The sequence below is a fragment of the Cervus elaphus genome, chromosome 8 (genome assembly GCF_910594005.1).
Source record: "Cervus elaphus chromosome 8, mCerEla1.1, whole genome shotgun sequence".
Lineage (NCBI taxonomy): Eukaryota > Metazoa > Chordata > Mammalia > Artiodactyla > Cervidae > Cervus > Cervus elaphus.
In genome coordinates, this window is record NC_057822.1 from 51,786,702 (window position 1) to 51,807,462 (window position 20,761).

Here is a 20,761-nt window from a genome sequence, read left to right on the forward strand (position 1 = left end):
TTTAGAAGAAATAAAAAAAAGAGTCAATTAAAAATGAATAATGCGATAAATGAGATCAAAACACTCTGGAGGGAACCAACAGTAGAATAACAGAGGCAGAAGATAGGATAAGTGAGGTAGAAGATAAAATGGTGGAAATAAATGAAGCAGAGAGGAAAAAAGGAAAAAGAATCAAAAGAAATGAGGACAACCTCAGAGACCTCTGGGACAATGTGAAACACCCCAACATTTGAATCATAGGAGTCCCAAAAGAAGACAAAAAGAAAGGCCATGAGAAGATACTCAAGGAGATAACAGCTGAAAACTTCCCTAAAATGGGGAAGGAAATAGCCACCCAAGTCCAAGAAACCCAGAGAGTCCCAAACAGGATAAACCCAAGGTGAAACACCCCAAGACACATATTAATCAAATTAACAAAGATCAAACACAAAGAACAAATACTAAAAGCAGCAAGGGACAAACAACAAATAACACACAAAGGGATTCCCATAAGGATAACAGCTGATCTATCAATAGAAACCCTCCAGACCAGAAGGGAATGGAAGGACATACTTAAAGTAATGAAAGAGAATAACCTACAACCTAGATTACTGTACCCAGCAAGGATCTCATTCAGATATGAAGGAGAATTCAAGAGCTTTACAGACAAGCAAAAGCTGAGAGAATTCAGCACCACCAAACCAGCTCTTCAACAAATGCTAAAGGATGTTCTCTAGACAGGAAACACAGAACGGTTGTATAAACATGAACCCAAAACAACAAAGTAAATGGCAACGGGACCATACCTATCAATAATTACCTTAAGGGTAAATGGGTTGAATGCCCCAACCAAAAGACAAAGATTGGCTGAATGGATACAAAAACAAGACCCCTATATATGCTGTCTACAAGAGACCCACCTCAAAACAAGGGACACATACAGACTGAAAGTGAAGGGCTGGAAAAAAAAATATTTCACGCAAATGGAGACCAAAAGAAAGCAGGAGTTGCAATACTCATATCAGATAAAATAGACTTTCAAATAAAGGCTGTGAAAAGAGACAAAGAAGGTCACTACATAATGATCAAAGGATCAATCCAAGAAGAAGATATAACAATTATAAATACATATGCACCCAACATAGGAGCACCGCAATATGTAAGGCAAATGCTAACGAGTATGAAAGGGGAAATTAACAATAACACAATAATAGTGGGAGACTTTAATACCCCACTCACACCTATTGATAAATCATCTAAACAGAAAATGAAAAAGGAAACACAAACTTTAAATGACACAATGGACCAGCTAGACTTAATTGATATCTATAGGACATTTTACTCCAAAACAATCACTTTCACCTTTTTCTCAAGTGCACACAGAACCTTCTCCAGAATAGATCACATCCTGGGCCATAAATCTAGCCTTGGTAAATTCAAAAAAATTGAAATCATTCCAGTCATCTTTTCTGACCACAGTGCAGTAAGATTAGATCTCAATTACAGGAAAAAAAAAAAAAAAAAAAACAACTATTAAAAATTCAAACATATGGAGGCTGAATAACACGCTTCTGAATAACCAACAAATCATAAAAGAAATCAAAAAGAGATAAAAATATGCATAGAAATGAATGAAAATGAAAACACAACAACCCAAAACCTACGGGACACTGTAAAAGCAGTGCTAAGGGGAAGGTTCATAGCATTACAGGCCTACCTCAAGAAACAAGAAAAAAGTCAAATAAATAACCTAGCTCTACACCTAAAGCAACTAGAGAAGGAAGAAATGAAGAACCCCAGGGCTAGTAGAAGGAAAGAAATCTTAAAAATTAGGGCAGAAATAAATGCAAAAGAAACAAAAGAGACCATAGCAAAAATCAACAAAGCTAAAAGCTGTTTTTTTTGAAAACATAAACAAAATTGATGAACCGTTAGCCAGACTCATTAAGAAACAAAGGGAGAAGAACCAAATGAACAAAATTAAAAATGAAAATGGAGAGATCACAACAGACAACACTGAAATACAAAGGAGCATAAGAGACTACTACCAGCAGCTCTATGCCAATAAAATGGACAACTTGGAAGAAATGGACAAGTTCTTAGAAAAGTATAACTTTCCAAAACTGAACCAGGAAGAAATAGAAGATCTTAACAGACCCACCACAAGCATGGAAATCAAAACTGTAATCAGAAATCTTCCAGCAAACAAAAGCCCAGGACCAGATGGTTTCACAGTTGAATTCTACCAAAAATTTAGAGAAGAGCTAACACCTATCTTACTCAAACTCTTCCAGAAAATTGCAGAAGTTGATAAACTTCCAAACTCATTCTATGAGGCTACCACTACCTTAATTCCAAAACCAGACAAAGATGCCACAAAAAAAGAAAGCTAAAGGCCAATATCACTGATGAGCATAGATGCAAAAATCCTTAACAAAATTCTAGCAAACAGAATCCAACAGCATATTAAAAAAATCATACATCATGACCAAGTGGGCTTTATCCAAGGAATGCAAGGATTCTTTAATATTCACAAATCAATCAATGTAATACACCACATTAACAAATTGAAAGATAAAAACCATATGATTATCTCAATAGATGCAGAAAAAGCCTTTGACAAATTTCAACATCTATTTATGATTAAAACTCTCCAGAAAGCAGGAATAGAAGGAACATACCTCAACATAATAAAAGCTATATATGACAAACTCACAGCAAACATTATCCTCAATGGTGAAAAATTGAAAGTATTTCCCCTAAAGTCAGGAACAAGACAAGGGTGCCCACTTTCACCACTACTATTCAACATAGTTTTGGAAGTGTTGGCCACAGCAATCAGAGAAGAAAAAGAAATAAAAGGAATCCAGATAGGAAAAAAATGAAGTAAGACCCTCACTGTTTGCAGATGACATGATCCTCTACATAGAAAACCCTAAAGACTCTACCAGAAAATTACTAGAGCTAATCAATGAATATAGTAAAGTTGCAGGATATAAAATTAACACACAGAAATCCCTTTCATTCCTATACACTAACAATGAGAAAACAGAAAGAGAAATTAAGGAAACAATACCATTCACCATTGCAACAACAACAAAAAATAATAATAATAAAATACTTAGGAGTATATCTACCTAAAGAAACAAAAGACCTATATATGGAAAACTATGAAACACTGATGAAAGAATTCTAAGAGGACACAAATAGATGGAGAAAATACCATGTTCATGGATTGGAAGAATCAATATTGTGAAAATGAGTATACTTCCCAAGGTAATCTATAGATTCAATGCAATCCCTATCAGGCTACCAACGGTATTTTTCACAGAACTAGAACAAATAATTTCACAATTTGTATGGAAATACAAAAAACTGGAATAGCCAAAGCAATCTTGAGAAAGAAGAATGGAACTGGAGGAATCAACCTGCCTGACTTCAGACTCTACTACAAAGCCACAGTCATCAAGACAGTATGGTACTGGCACAAAGACAGAAATATAGATCAATGGAACAAAATAGAAAGCCCAGAGATAAATCCACGTACCTATGGACACCTTATCTTTGACAAAGGAGGCAAGGATATACAATGGAAAAAAGACAACCTCTTTAACAAGTGGTGCTGGGAAAACTGGTCAACCACTTGTAAAAGAATGAAACTAGAACACTTTCTAACACCATACACAAAAATAGACTCAAAACGGATTAAAGATCTAAATGTAAGACCAGAAACTATGAAACTCCTAGAGGAGAACATAGGCAAACAACTCTCTGACATAAATCACAGCAAGATCCTCTATGATCCACCTCCCAGAATATTGGAAAAAGAAGCAAAAATAAACAAATGGGACCTAATGAAACTTAAAAGCTCTTGCACAACAAAGGAAACTATAAGCAAGGTAAAAAGACAACCTTCAGAATGGGAGAAAATAATAGCAAATGAAGCAACAGACAAAGGATTAATCTCAAAAATATATAAGCAACTCCTGCAGCTCAATTCCAGAACAATAAATGACCCAATCAGAAAATGGGCCAAAGATCTAAAAGACATTTCTCCAAAGAAGACATACAGATGGCTAACAAACACATGAAAAGATGCTCAACATCACTCATTATCAGAGAAATGCAAATCAAAACCACAATGAAGTACCATTACACGCCAGTCAGAATGGCTGCTATCCAAAACTCTACAAGCAATAAATGCTGGAGAGGGTGTGGAGAAAAGGGAACCCTCTTACACTGTTGGTGGGAATGCAAACTAGTATAGCCGCTATGGAGAACAGTGTGGAGATTCCTTAACAAACTGGAAATAGAACTGCCATATGACCTAGCAATCCCACTGTTGGGCATACACACCAAGGAAACCAGATCTGAAAGAGATACGTGTACCCCAATGTTCATCACAGCACTGTTTACAATAGCCAGGACATGGAAGCAACCTAAATGTCCATCAGCAGATGAATGGCTAAGAAAGCTGTGGTATATATACACAATGGAATATTATTCAGCCATTAAAAAGAATACATTTAAATCAGTTCTAATAAGATGGATGAAACTGGAGCCCATTATACAGAGTGAAGTAATCCAGAAAGATTAACACCAATACAATATAGTAACGCATATATATGGAATTTAGAAAGATGGTAATGGTAACCCTATATGCAAGGCAGAAAAAGAGACACAGATGTATAGAACAGACTTTTGGACTCTATGGGAGAAGGCGAGAGTGGGATGATCTGAGAGAACAGCATCGAAACATGTATACTATCAAGTGTGAAGCAGACTGCCAGTCCATGTTGGATTCATGAGACAAGTGCTTGGCGCTGGTGCGCTGGGATGACCCAGAGGGATGGGATGGGGAGGGAGGTGGGAGGGGGGTTCAGGATGGGGAACACATGTAAATCCATGTCATGGGGAACACATGTAAATTCATGTCAATGTATGGCAAAAACCACTACAATATTGTAAAGTAATTAGCCTCCAACTAATAAAAATAAATGAAAAAAATAAAATAAACTACAACTTGGATGAGCAAAGAAAAATTTCTTTGGTTCTGTGATGATATGTATTTTACAAACCTGCTGCTTTTAGATGAAACAATAAAGGTATTCCAGAAACTGACTTAGATCAAATGAAACAAGATTGTAAAGTTATTTTCATTAAAAACACATTATTTCAAGTCCACAACTGGAAGAATAATTAAGTTGTATTGGAGGTGCAGACTTACAGATATGAAAATAAAAGAGGAAGTGAAAGTGTTAGTTGCTTAGTCATATTCAACTCTTTGCAACCCCATGGATTGTAACCCACCAGGTTCCTCTTTCTATGGAAACCTCCAGGCAAGAATACTGGAGGGGATTGCTGTTCCCTTCTCCAGGGTATCTTCCTGACCCAGGGATTGAACCCCTGTCTCCTGGATTGCAGGCAGCTTCTTTGCATTTGAGGCACTAGGGAAGCCCAGATATGAAAATAGTCCTGTTCATTTTGGTCAGCTGTTACATTTTAAAGATGTTTATTTAGTATATAAAGACTCTTAATTTATATTATTTGTGCCTTGCCATCCTCTTCCTATATGAAAGAGCTATGGCTACACAATTTGTCAAAAGTTCATCAAGAATAATAGGCAATGTTTGCAAACACCAGATATCATGGAATTTACTAACCTAAAATGTTTTCTCGATATTTCTCTTTGAAATTAACCAGAAAGTGACAAAAATAGGTGCCTGTGGAAGTGTTCTCACTGAGAACAATAATTGTGTAGTATTATTGTTTAGTTCATAAAATCTAAGATCAACTTTATTCATTTATCTTTATGAATTTCATTAATGCAAAATAATTTTTAAATTTAAATGACTTTTCCTTTGTAAAATGTTTTTTAAGAAACTATGTTGTTAATAAGACTGGTTATCATTTTATATTTAACTATGTATTTTTCTAGCTAAATTGCTTTTCTTCAGTGAATTTTACTAATTTATGCATTTCCCCTTGACACAGTAATAATGACAAATACAGCATTTATTATGTTCTTATATGTGTCTTATATACATCAGTGAACACATAGATTACTCCAAATAATCACAAGTGATTTCAACTTGGCTACAACATTTCTGTGATTCAGTATGATTTGATAATATTGTCAGTTACTAATAACCAACAACGAGATGTTTTATACTGGGTTGTAACATTGGCATGAGAAAATAGAAAATAAACCAAATTAAAATATGGCAATAAGCAGTGTCTTTAAAGATCCTTTTAAACTCCCATACAGCTTCAATGCAAAAGTAAACATCATAAGGTCTTAGAAAGATTTAGAGTAATGTTATCAAACTGCATTGGATCACTTAAAAAAATCCCTCATCATTTTTGCTAGACATATGAGTAATTCCAAGACACTAAAGGTTAAATGTTTACCTGAAAGGAGGATAAGCACTGTGCTATACTCAGATGCTGAATGTGAAGGAGCCCAGGATGTCTACACAAGCAATAACTGTTGTAAAATATGGACATGAGTTTGAGCAAACTCTGGGAGGTGGTGAAAGACATGGAAGCTTGGTGTGCATGGAACTGCAGAGTGAAACGCTACTTAGTGGCTGAACAGCAGTTGTAAAATAGGTAATCAGAGCTCCCTGGAAGAATTTCTCTTTCTTATATAAAAATTTCTCAAAATGCAAAAACACTCTTGGCATTGACAAAACAAAATATTCATACTCAGATTAATAAGAAAAATTGCATTAACATGGCAAACCAATATATGTATTTCCTTTTACATATCTTAAGGAGGAGATGTATCAAATTACCTATGGCAAATTGTTTCATTTTTCTTAAATGTGGTATGGCCATATTATTCACAACTTACTTTTTGTCCCCAGAATTGCCTGAATTTGGTAATTACTATCTAAAGTTTGTTTTATTTGTTTGCATGTAGTTTTTTTTTTTTTGTTTGTTTTTTTTACTAGAAATAAGGGCCAGAATACAGGCCATAATTCCTGTGTTTGGATCTTAGCCCTAATACCATCTACTTGAACTTAGGTAAGGTATTTACTTAACTTCTGTACCTTAGGTTTCTCATATACAAAGAATGATAAAAAGTATTTAATTCAATGGATAGCTATAAGAATTAAAGTAATAAGTTCATATAAAATACTTAGAAGAGTGACTGACACTGTAAGAGGTAAATAGCTATTTTCACTATCATGTTTTCAGGACATTATGTAATAAGCATGGCTCTCAGTTACTGTGTTGAGAAGAGTAACTAAAAGTGTTGGTATATCAAGCGTTTACAATCCATTTAGGGAATGGTCTTAAAGGCTGCTACTTATGAAAAAATAAACTAAAAATTTCAAAGTGAACTACTCTACAAATTGATTTATTAGAAAATGTCCTTAACGCTCCCACATCATATATAACTTGAATTGTACGAAACTGCACTTGTTTGTGAGCTCTCATACACACTAGATCTACACACATTAAAAAAGAACTGCAGGGAAAGTTGATTGAACTGTATGAAGACATACATCCAATGACACAAATGTTTTTACCTTTCTAACTTTTAATTAATAGGAGCCAGTACACTATTTCTTTGCTGTGCATGTGCCTCAGCAGATTTTCCTAATTACATATTTTCCAAAGTGTACATTCTACCTCCCTAGCTAGAATTTAATACTTAAGAGCCAAGGAGGGAGAAAAAGTGGAAACCCATGCTAGCAATAGGAAACCAGAAATAGGAAGCCAGAAAAAGTGCATGTCTTCCCGTAAGGCACTGAGATTCCTCTCCCACACTCAGAGACAGCACGTGACCCTGGAGCACCTACAAAAGATCCCCTACTACAATGAGCAAATCCAGCTCTTGAAGCACTGTTGTTTACTGCTGATCTTGAGAATCCCCTCCCCAACCAAGAGACACAGGGAAGCTCTAGTGTTAGAACAGGCAGGCAAGAAATATCCAGCTACAGTGAGGGCCCAGTCCAGGAAACCCCTTTGTCTCCATAAACCCAATAGTCGTTTCTCTCAATTAGAGGTACCAGGCAAGCAAGCAGTACCAGCAAGCTTGATCTGGTCAGTAGTACACACAGCCTAGGACGTACTTTTCATCCCTGCTCAAAGCAGGAGAGATCATGCTACAACTGGTAACAGATTTGGGAAGAGCTCTTAAGTCCGCTGGGCTGGTGACACCTTTTCCTCACTAGAGGCACCAGGCAGCCTTGCCGGAGAAGCAAAATCCATCTTGGAAAACAGTTCTAGCAAGAAACAATGGGAGGTCCACCAATAAGAGGTAAGCCAAGCAGATGAAAATAGCACCAGAGAGACCCTGAAAATTAGGTTTCATTGGAATCACAGTTCACAAATGTAGACATAGACCTGAATGCTAAACCTAAACAAGTTGAGTGCTTGCTGAAAATGTTGTTTAAATAAAGCTAACAGTTTTCAACTGTCTCCTAACATAGTACCCAAGATGTATAGGATGTTTATTAAGAAATGGCCACACACACACACACACACAAAAAATCAGGAAAATCACAAATGAATTGAACAAAAATAATCAACTGAACTTAATGCCAAGATAAGTAAGATTTTGGAAATATCTGACAAGAATTTTAAAGCTGCCATCCTAAAAATGCTTCAATAAATAATTTCAAATGATCTTCAAACAAAAAGTATAAAATCTAAGCAAAGAAAAGGATGAAAGAAAAAGAATGAAATAAAAAAAAATCACAGAAAAATAAAATAAGAAACTTGCTTATTGGGCTCAATAATAAAATGGAGAAAATAGAGGATAAAATCCTTGAGCTCAAAGGCAGGGCAAAAAGATTTATTTAAAAACAAAACAAAATAAGATAACTTGAAAAAGCCTAAAGACCTTTGTTGTTATTTAGTTGCTAAGTCATGTCCAGCTCTTTTGCAACATCATGGACTGTAGCCCACTGGGCTCCTCTGTCCATGGGATTTCCCAAGCAAGAATACTGGAGTGGGTTGCCAATTCCTTCTCAAGGGGATCTTCCCCATCAGAGATTGAACCCATGTCTCCTGCATTGGTAGGTGGATTCTTTATCACTGAGCAACCTGGGAAGCCAAACTTAAGAGGAAATTTCTAGGAATCTAGAGATTCCCAAACAGTTCTTAGAATTAACACCAAAAGCATGATATATGTAAAAAAATGTGATATACTGCACCCAACATTAACAACTTTTCTCTTGAGCAAGACCATGTAAATATGATAACAATATGGACAACAGATTGGGATAAAATGTATGCAAACCACATATCAAACAAAAAACAAGTATCTAGAATATATTTTAAAATTCTCAAAAATCACCAATAAAAAGACAAGCGGCCCACATACAAACTGAGCAAAAGACATAAAAAGATACTTAACCAATGAGGTTGTACATTTTTATATCTTTTAAACTTTTTATAAGTATATAAAAAGATAGCATCACTAGCCATTAGGGGAATGTAAATTAAAACTACTATCAAGTATGACTATATATCCTGTTGTGAAATGAAAATATGTCCTGCCATGTCAATAAAGAAGAAATGTCACAGCCATCAGTGATTTCTGGCCTCCAAATGTGAATGAACACTCTCAAAATTGAGATCCAGAAGATGCCACCATCACCCAGGCTGATTGCTGAGGAACTGGGGGAGTTGTGGGGTGGGGGTGGAGGGCACAGAAATGCAAGAAGCAGCCCTCTGACACATCTGCCGCTCCTTAAGGTGAACAAGGTAACAGGATTTGGCCCTGGATATTTCAGGTGCAAATGAAAGTCATGAACTCAGTGAGCCCAGAGGCTTGCGTCTTCCCATACATGGAATGCTACATTCCTTAACTAGATATCTGATCTTTGATGTTCAGACTAACTGCTCCCTTTGTTGCAAACTTCCCTGTCCTTGAAAGAGTTTTCTCAGAGTTACTGAGATGCTGTCTCCTGGCTCAGAGTAAAATAGCTCTCTACTTTCAGGTTGTAACTAATTTTTAGTCGACACAATCATAGCTAAAATTAAAAAAAGAATAGAGACAATAAGAATGTGGAGAAAGTGGAATGTTCATATACTACAGGTGGGGGATATAAAAAGTGGGCTGTAGCCTACCAGTCTCCTCTGTATTTTCCAGGCAAGAATATTAGAGTGGGTTGCCATTTCCTACTCTGGGGGATCCTCTCAAGCCAGGGATAGAACCTGTGTCTCTTTCATCTCCTGCATTCGCATGCAGATTCTTTACCACTGCTCCACCTGGGAAGCCCAAACATACGTTTTGGGGGAATACAACTCTATCTACCTATCTGTCATTGATGCATTCATCCATCCAACTACTTTTCTCACTCCCTATCTATCTTCACCTAATCTACCAAATGTTACAGTTGGAATGAAAAAAAAAAAAAAAAGATTGTCTCAGGGACATATATTAGCATCTTTATTAAAATTGAAAAATGAGGGCAAATATTTGCTTACCATAAATCTCATATGAATGTTTCATTTTACAGAGAGAATTGGCTTTTCTTTTTTTTTTTTTTTTTAATTTTTTTATTAGTTGGAGGCTAATTACTTCACAACATTTCAGTGGGTTTTGTCATACATTGATATGAATCAGCCATAGATTTACACTTATTCCCCATCCCTATCCCCCCTCCCACCTCCCTCTCCACCCGATTCCTCTGGGTCTTCCCAGTGCACCAGGCCGGAGCACTTGTCTCATGCATCCCACCTGGGCTGGTGATCTGTTTCACCATAGATAGTATACATGCTGTTCTTTTGAAACATCCCACCCTCACCTTCTCCCACAGAGTTCAAAAGTCTGTTCTGTATTTCTGTGTCTCTTTTTCTGTTTTGCATATAGGGTTATCGTTACCATCTTTCTAAATTCCATATATATGTGTTAGTATGCTGTAATGTTCTTTATCTTTCTGGCTTACTTCACTCTGTATAAGGGGCTCCAGTTTCATCCATCTCATTAGGACTGGTTCAAATGAATTCCTTTTGACGGCTGAGTAAAATTCCATGGTGTATATGTACCACAGCTTCCTTATCCATTCATCTGCTGATGGGCATCTAGGTTGCTTCCATGTCCTGGCTATTATAAACAGTGCTGCGATGAACATTGGGGTGCATTGGCTTTTCAATTAAGATTAGTATGGTCATGTACTGGTAGCTCAGATAATACGTTGATAAAATATCTTTAAAGCATATTAGAAGATAAAAATATTCTGTTGTGTCTTTGATTGTTGTTATTTTATTCTGAAAAAACTGCTATCTACATTCCTTCTATCCGTATTTGAAATCTATGCTGTTTGGACATTGTATTTCTCATTTTACTTCTCTTTATGTTTATTCACTTATTCTTATTCTTAGGATATTTAAAGGAAATATTGCCATACTAACATTTTTATGTTTGCCACAGAAAGCAATTTTTTTATGTGTGCTTTTGCTCTGTATCTTCGGGGTCTCTATTCTTTTTCTAGTGGTTGTAAAATTATTTATGAGATGCATACTTGTCTTTTTACATTTATACTCCTTCAAATAAGAGTAGATCAGTTCAGCACTTGCCCTCCCACACGTGTTTTTTTTGTCAGTGTTTGAGGAGTTCTTTAATATCTTCTCTGCACTCCAATCCTTTTCTGTCTAATGATGTTTGAAATCGTGTTCTTTATGTTCATATATGTTAGTATGGAATAGAGTCTTCCCTGGTGGCACAGACAGTAAAATATCTGCTTGCAATGCAGGAGAGCTGGATGCAATGTCTGGGTTGAGAAGATCCCCTGGGGAAGGGAATGGCTATCCACTCCAGTATTCTTACCTAGAGAATTCCATGGACAGAGGAGCCTGGTGGGTTACAGTCCACTGGGCCGCAGGGTCAGACATGACTGAGCAACCAACCCACACAGTACAGTATAAATGTTATACCAGAAATGTTATACACAGAAACTAAATTTCTGTGTCTGAAAGTCATTCAGTATGTTGGGCAGAGACACACTGGATCAGCCTCTTCTCAAGCTGTGGTTGTTCTGGAATCAGGTGCAGTTGACAATTCTCTGCTCACTGCAGTTTAATATATAACACATTCACTCAGACACAGGTTTATGCTCTTGCAAATTTCAATCCTTACAAAATTTCTTTTCTGACACAAATTATGAATTTTTATATTAAATGCACTAAGACCTATTCTCTCCTGTTAGGAGAGAGAAAACATCTCTCCTAACATGTTATCACCTAACTGTATCTAAAGAGGTGTGAAAAGAGATCTCTTGGGAAGACTTAATGACTTTTATGCTAATTATGATTTGACATCTGATTTTCTGATCATTGTTATACCACCCTTCCCCACTTAGGGGAGCTAGTGGCAAGAATTGAACACGGCAGCCCTTATTTTAATTTAGAGGACAGAGTACAGGTAAATCAGCCATACAAAAGCACTGATGATGCAATCAGTGAGCATTATTTTAGATAATTCCCTGAAAAGAAATTTTTAAAAATAAGAACATTATCAACAGTTGTCTACAGAATGATGATTATGAAGATGTATTCAGAGTCTACTGGTTTGCTACAACATAAAGATACTTATGATTTTTTATTTAATCTCATTTCAGGGAAGTTCTAAAGCTGTAGGCCAAAAAATCACTTATATTTTTAAATATAAATGTGAAGTCAAAAATTCAGTCAAAAAGGAATGTAAATATACAGAGAAAATGAGGACAGAATGCATGAGAATACAACTCTGCAGGTTAGAAGAAAGAGTCAGCATATTTAACAGGCCAAATTAAAACAAAGAGTTAAATAATTTCATGAGAGAACTAAACCTATCTATTTTTTAGAGGAATTTTTTCCCCTAATATCGATTTTTAGATGTTTCAAGTGTGACATTTTTAAAAAGGATACCGGGTGACATAATACACACTTGTCACAAGTCTATCTTTAAACAGGTTCAGTAAGAGATTGTGTATGGTTATTTCTTGTCATACCCTGAAACAGAAATCAAGGGAGCAGCATTAAAATAAACTTTTGGAAAGGGTATTCGGAAAGTGTAAAAATTATTGTCTGAGAACTTGTAATAGATATAGTAAGTAACCCAAGCACAGCACAAAATGTTTACATAAAAACAGTACAAAACAGTGATTTCTTGCCTTATTTCTACTGGTTAGATCAAGATAGTGATTTTCTACTGATACATTGGCCTTGTTTTGACCACCTGAGATATTGGGGAAGGCATTTATACATTACGTTTTAAGTGATTACATAGATTGCCTAGGATGGTCCTGAATTAAGCCTGCAACCTTAGCATAGATATTAATAGCCCTCTTTTATTTTTAAAAGTGCCTAGATTTGGATGATAAATTATTTTTGCTCCCCCTTTTGATAGGTTTGCGATGCAGTCTTCTGTGTCTTAACCATCACGTCATTACTTTTTCAGTCTGATTACTGCTGTGCCACACAGTTTTCTTGTTCCTACTTACTTTTGCTATCACACCTGATTTTTGCCATTACTCCTTTATAAATTGATATGAAAGGTGATTAACAGCATGTACAGTATTCTCGCCTGGAGAATCCCATGAACAGAGAAGCCTGGCAGGCTACAGTCCATGGGGTCACAAGAGTCGAACATGACTTAGTGACTAAACCACCACCACCTCTGTGGGGCTGTCAACTGCCGGCGTTCAGGTTTCTCCTTGATTTCCACTAGCTGCATACCCCTACAAGTTACTCCCCTCTGTGACTTGATTTACTCACCTATAAAATGGTGAGGACAATAATATCTATTGTAACTGCGCAGAGTGGAAAAACACTGGGAAGCTGGGACTTAATGAGCATGTCACCAGGTGAGTCTTTCAGCCTTGGCTGTACCCAACCTCTCTTTTTATGTCAAACAGTCTGAATCAGTTTCCAGGTTTGGGATTTCTTGAAACATTTCCTTGTTTATAACCTTTCTTTCCACTGTCCTCTCCTGTGACTTCTTGAACCTGTGGCCCAAACTTGCTCTTTCCCACAACTCAGGGGAGCCTCCCTCAGGAAATTAGTTTTCCTGAGCCACTCAAGAGTCAAGAAAATCCTAAACTGCATGGTGCCAAAAAAGAAGAGAGATTTTACTTTTTTTCACACTGGTGCTAAGGTTCATGGGAAGTTGCAATTTTAAAGAGGAATTATCATGCTAAGGTACAGAAAAATGAAGCAAAAATATCAAGTGATAACCTGAATCAGTATAACAAAAGGGATAAAGAGGGAGGTTATTGGAAACCAATGTCTAAATATCTGCAATACAGTTTAAACTTGACCCACAAAATATGGGGTCTTCAGCCACTAAGATGTATACTGATCTTTGTAAGTGGATAAGGCTGAAATTGCTCACATTCTGCCAGTTGATGCCTGCATTGTACATCAAAGAGTTGATGAAGTCTAGGACTAAAGGTACTAGTTCCTTTATATATAAAAATACAAGGAAAGGGCCAGCTAAAAATTGTACTTCTTTGACCTCTAAGCTGTCTAGTTCAGTGCATTTCCTAACTGCTTGTTTTTTTATTAATAATAATGCCATTATTTTTTTAAACACATTTAAAAATGAAAACCACCTCCAGGGAATATTTATAATATAAATAATAAACAAGGGTAACAACTTGACAGTGATAAAATATATTTTGTAGACAAATTATACATATATTTGCTTAAAAAAATTGAAGGGAAAAAAGTGAAATTAAAGACAACAAATAGATAAGCAAAATCAAGAAAATTTTGTAAACCATTGTAAGAACAAAGAACAAGTAAAGTTTGTTCAGATACATCACTAAATTCATACTGCATATGTGTCCTGTCTGGGAATGGCTAACACACGGGCAGGGGTCTCCAGTGCCAGTCTGCCAAGGGACAAATATTGGCAGAGGAAGATGTAACAAGACTAGTTAAAATGAAGATGTAACTCAGCTGGGTAGAAAAAATAGCAACAGACCTGTGCGTGTGTTACATGCAAAATACTGAAATATTCTTTCAGTATATGATGAGTTAGGAGAATTCGAAACCCCTTTTCTGCCAAGAAGTTTGCACATCCAAGAAAGCAGGTGATGCTTGTGGTGACCTTGGTATTGAAAAGAGGTGAACAGCCTACAGCAACAACAGGATCTTGACACTGAAGTTTAAATCTCTTATTGCAATCCTCTAAGCATTTAGCCCAATAAACTGCTACATTTGTCAATTAGACAGAAATAGCTCATTCAATCTGGCATAGGATAAAAAAGTAAAGAAAGAGAAAAGAAGCAAACAATGCAATAAAGGGTTTACATACTTGTCACTGCTTAGTTATAGTAGTCCAAACTGGCACAAAATGCAAGTTATGATATTATAACCCCCGATGTTTTCAGATGCAGACTATTTAGAGTAATTTTGTCCACCTTTCCAGGTATAAAAAATGGATGGTAGCTCTTATTTTATGTTAGTAAAACTGATAAACTCTATTTAAATGTCACATTTAATTTTTTTTCTCTAAGGTGTGGTATTAAAGTGATTCTGAAGCTTGTCTACTATTAGCAGTGAATATAATTACAGTATTGTTCATAAATTAGTCATGTATTGAGTGTTTAATATTTGCAAAGCAATATATTAAGTGCATTAAGCAGTGTACTAAATGCAGTATGCAGTATATTTAGTTAAATACTAAGAAAGCAAAGTAAGATAGGTAATACTATCACTATTTTGTGAAGTATAAAGCAGGCTTAAAGAGAGCAGTTCAGTTCAGTTCAGTAGCTCAGTCGTGTCCAACTCTTTGCAACCCTTTGGACTGTAGAAGCCAGCCTTCCCTGTCCATCACCAACTCCCAGAGCTTACTGAAACTCATATCCATTGAGTCAGTTATGCCATCCAACCATCTAATCCTCTGTCGTTCCCTTCTCCTGCCCTCAATCTTTCCCAGCATCAGGTCTTTCCCAGTAAGTCAGTTCTTTGCACAAGGTGGCCAAAGTATTGGAGTTTTAGCTTCAGCATCAGTCCTTCCAATGAAGATTGAGGACTGATTTCCTTTAGGATAGACTGGTTGGATCTCCTTGCAGTCCAAGGGAGTCTCAAGAATCTTCTCCAACACCACAGTTCAAAAGCATAAATTCTTCAGCACTCAGCCTTCTTTATAGTCCAACTCTCACATCCATACATGACTATTATTTAAATATGCAGAGACTGTTAGGAAGTAGTACTCTGTTTGAATCTAACAACAGAGTAAAATATAAAATCCACCATACTAATATTACAGACACTGAAAGTAAACCAACCAGAACCTCACTTAAACCTTTCCTGACACAGACATATGTTGTATTAAAATACAAATACATTTTATAGTATTGTGTCCACTGCCCTAGAGATAGCTGAGTGGTAGAAAAAGTGAATCAGTTTCTAATATTTTAAAGATTAAATTTTAAAATAAGTAATGCATATACACACTACAATCATATATCATTTTGGATTTTAACTTCTATAAATTTATCTATAGGATCATTACTGAGACAAAGAGTAAGAGAGAGAGATTTGTGTGAGGATACACACAAGAAAACCAAAGTATAGGAAGAGTAATTAATAAAATAACTTTTATTTTTCCTATTCTTAGTAGTTCTGACAAGTTTGTTTAAAATAATAATAACTTGATGATTATAACTTTAAAGTTTATGAATAAACAAAATTAATGATAGCAATGATACAAGGGATGAGAGGGTATAAGAGTAATAATTTATTATTCTATGGTATTTGCACTAGCTTGTGGAATGGCATAAAATTACTGTAAAGTCAGCATCGTATTACCAGAAAGTCAACCTGACTTTGTTGTAAAACATATTGCAAGTTCTACAACAACCATTTTAAAAAAAGTGGAAAGAGTAAGATAATTCATATGCTAAAAAATGAGAGAAGAATGAAATCATATAAAATTCTCAATTAGAAATACTGAACATTTAATGGAAAATAGAAAATAAAATGAAAATGCCAGAAATGAAAAGTATCATTAGTATTGAATTTCAATAATACACTAATAGGATAAGAAAAAAATGTGTGAGCTTGGAAATGAGTCAATAAAAATTATTTGTTCTGAATCATAGTGAAAAATAACATGTATTAATAAATATAGCAATACACTTGAAGTCATTCAGGACAAAATTTTCTAAAGACATTGAAGGGCATGGGGATTCATTGGCTGTCCAGTGGTTAGGACTGCCTGCTTAAACTGCCTAGGGCTGAGTTTGATTTATGGTCAGAGAACTAAGATCCCACAAGCTGTTCAGCATGGCCAAATAAATAAAGAAATAAAAAGAAAAAGAACAAAGATAATGAAGGGCATAAATCCAGAGAGGCAACAAGTTCTGTGAAGCCCAAGAAGGATGCATGAGTGCATGCTTAGTCACTAAGTCGCATCCCACTCTTTGTGACTTTATGGACTGTAGCCCGCCAAGCTCCTCTGTCCATGGGATTTTTCAGGCAAGAATACTAGAGTGGATTGTCATTTCCTCCTCCAGGGCATCTTTCCAACCCAGGGGTGAAATCCATGTCTCCTGTGTCTTCTGTATTGGCAGGTGGATTTTTTTTTTAACCACTGAACTACTTGGGAAGCACCCCCAAGAAGGATAAAAACAGATAAACATGAATTTTGCCATGTGAAGAGCAAAATTTCTAAGAACCAAAAAAACAAAACAAAACAAAAAAAACCTAAGTTTGAAAAGTGAGTTTGTTAAACTTCTGCTTCTCATGCTCAGATTTGTAATGAAATAGCATTGAACAGAAAATTAATTTGGAAAGACATAATAACAGTTTGGGGTCCTTCAACCTGCTTATAAATAGATCCTACTATTTATGCAGATATCCTTTAATTTCTCTTCAGTGCAAAATATTTTAGATTGAGTAAGATACAGTACAAATAATATGACAAATACAAAATTCACACATTAAATATAAAGACACACTTTAGTGGCAAAAGGGTGCAAAAAGTTGTACTCTGTAAGCATGATCCAAAGAAAATCTGATAAATATATCATAAACTAATTAAACTTTAACTTATGAAACCCTACTAGAGATGAGGATGTATAGTTTAAAATGATAACAATGTCAATTTGACAGTTAAGTATTTCAATTCTCAAATCATGTGCAACTAATAATATAGTTTTAAAGTACAAAGGCAGATAGTATGACATTAATGAAAACAGCAGAGTAGATAACTCTTTGTGACCTCATGGACTGTAGTCCATGGAATTCTTGGGACAGAATACTGGAGTGGGTAGCCATTCCCTTCTCCAGGGAATCTTTCCAACCCAGGGATTGAACCCAGGTCTCCCGCATTGCAGGCTGATTCTTTACCAGCTGAGCCACCAGGGAAACCACCAAAGAACGAAGCAAAATGTGTGAGAATCAAGTTTGACCAACAAAATGGTCAAAAGTTTACAACAATCCAAATAAAATGCAGAGCCAAGAAAGAAAACAAACAAAAATGTAATAGGTTTGTTCTGGGTCCCCTTAATGTTAGGGATAGGCAGTTCTTCTTTCCTGAAGGCAGCCTGTATTATAAGCAACAAGATAACAAGCCACAGTTTCAGTCACAGATAAAGAGCAAACCCTGGTCTCTGAGCCCTGACTCTAAGCTCCTGGGAGAGAGATTCTGATTGACTCAGCTTTCTGAGTTGAGGAGGCAAGAGTGGCTTCAACCCTGACCCAATAAGTTGAGTACTTGGGAAGGGTCTCCTCACTGAAATCAGACTGAGGCTGGGAGATATTCCTGTGGTGGATGTCCCTGTGGACATCCCAGAGAAATCTGACTGGTTAGATTCCCCATGGAGAATCCTATACTATTCACAGGCAAAATAAATGCAAATCTTATTCCTTTTAATAGGACACATTGATGTAAAATATGGAAAGTCAACATTTCTAGTAATTAAAAGTATATCCTTCATTGTTAATTTTTTTCACAACTGATTATAATAGAAATTAACATTAAGAGGGAATTTCTGTTAAAGAGAAATTAGTTTTGTTAAAACAATATTCAATCCCCATCCTCATATATTTTAAAAAGTTGATCAGTGTGATGTCTCATACATTGTCTTTATTAGAACACAAAACTAAAGCATTTATAAGGTATTCTTTTCACTTATTTTTTTCAGATCTCCTTTTTTTAAAATTAAAAAAAAAATTTTTTTTAGTTAGAAACCCAGGTAGCTCTAGTGGTAAAGAGCCTGCCAGCTAATGCAGTAGACATAAAAGACTTGGGTTCCATTCCTAGGTTGAGAAGATCCACTGGAGGAGGGCATGGCAAGCCACTCTAATATCTTGCCTGGAGAATCCCATGGACAGTGGAGCGTGATGGGCTACAGTCTGTAGAGTCACAAATAGTTGGGCACGACTGAAGAGACTTAGCATGCACCCACAATTGGGTCTACTGCAATATTTCATGAGAAGATACTTGCCAAATCTCTAGCTATAGCATTATAAATACAGTTTGTCGACTAAAGAAAGATGTACAACTTGAGAGTTGTGAGTTAAGTTTTATTTGGGCAAAATGAGGACTGCAGCCCGGGAGATAGCATCTCAGATAGCTCTGAGAGACTGCTCCAAAGCGACAGTGGGGGAAAGTCAATATATAAGGATTTTTGGTGAAGGGGGAGTTCAATATCATGAAGCACTCATTTTACAAAGGATTTCTTTGTTAGTCATGAGGATCTGATGTCACCATGAAGGGATTTAGGCTTCTCTAGATATGAGGAGATGCAAGGATTGAGATCATAGTATCTGTTCTTAAAAACATCCAACTACTTAAAGACCTGCCCCATGAGATTCCCTAGAGCACAGAGTGTCTCACTCCACCCTGAACTCCCTCAAGGGTTGTTGAAGGTCAACAGCTATAGCAGCATGGGGTTCAATCTCCACAGTGGCAGATGGCAAACATCTTTGTTGTTCAGTCATTGGCAATGCTCTTGGTAAGCACCAATTTGTAGTTGACAAGTTCATAATTGGGAACTCTAACGGTCCTATTTGAAAAAATACAAAGACCTGAGAATTAGTATTTGCTTTGGGTACAAGAAAACCAGAATAATATTGTTCCAGCAAACTATCTCTATGTGACTGTATTAAATATGGAAGGAGTGAGAAAGTATACTTTCAATTTTTTTCTGTAAGAAAAACCTCATCAAAAGAAGAAAAACAAGAGATGGGTGGGGTGGGGTGGAGTAGAAGAGTCTGGAGTTAGGGAAAGGTGGTAGAACCCAGCCTGCCAGGATCCCCTGGCCTGCAAGAGGCTCAGCTTGGCCTTCAGGCGACCTGAAGTGGGGATGGGGCCCCAGGCGGAGTATGGGAGCTCCAGCCAGGATGACTAAGGCTTTTTGCAAGGACCCTCTGGGGAAGAAGGTGTGCATTAAATGCAATACTGATGACGCTGTCGGCAACTTTAGGAAGCTGACAATAGCCCACACTGGCCCTGGACGGAACAATATTGTATTGAAGAAGTGGTACACGATTTTAAACCACCACGTGTCTCTGGGGAACAATGAAATTCACAGTGGGATGAATCTGGAGCTTTATTACCAATAGAACAGAATTCTTTCTCCCTACCCTTCCTCCTCCTCCCACCTTCATCCCCCACACTAATATGGATGCTTGTTTTTGGAAACTCATGTTAATGAACATTCAAAGGCTGGAAAAAAAAAGAAGAAAAGCAGGTATTGTTATTACTTCCCTGTAGATTTCTCAACCTCATAGTGGCACAGCAGAAAAGAATCTGCCTACCAATAGAGGAGATGCAAGAGATGCAGGTTAGATCCCTGGGTGAGGAACATTCCCTGGAGTAGGA

The 20,761-nt window shown here is 36.5% G+C and overlaps 1 protein-coding gene across 1 annotated transcript; it reads left to right on the forward strand.

The window, feature by feature from the left end:
* Positions 1-20,280: 20,280 nt before the first annotated feature.
* On the forward strand, positions 20,281-20,502 carry LOC122698504 (ubiquitin-like protein 5). The gene has a single exon (XM_043909616.1). The coding sequence runs from the start codon at positions 20,281-20,283 to the stop codon at positions 20,500-20,502; it is 222 nt and encodes a 73-aa protein (XP_043765551.1).
* Positions 20,503-20,761: the final 259 nt, after the last annotated feature.

Excerpts from the sequence above, each read along its gene's own strand:
- LOC122698504 (XM_043909616.1), top strand. The coding sequence starts at position 20,281 with ATGACTAAGGCTTTTTGCAAGGACCCTCTGGGGAAGAAGGTGTGCATT.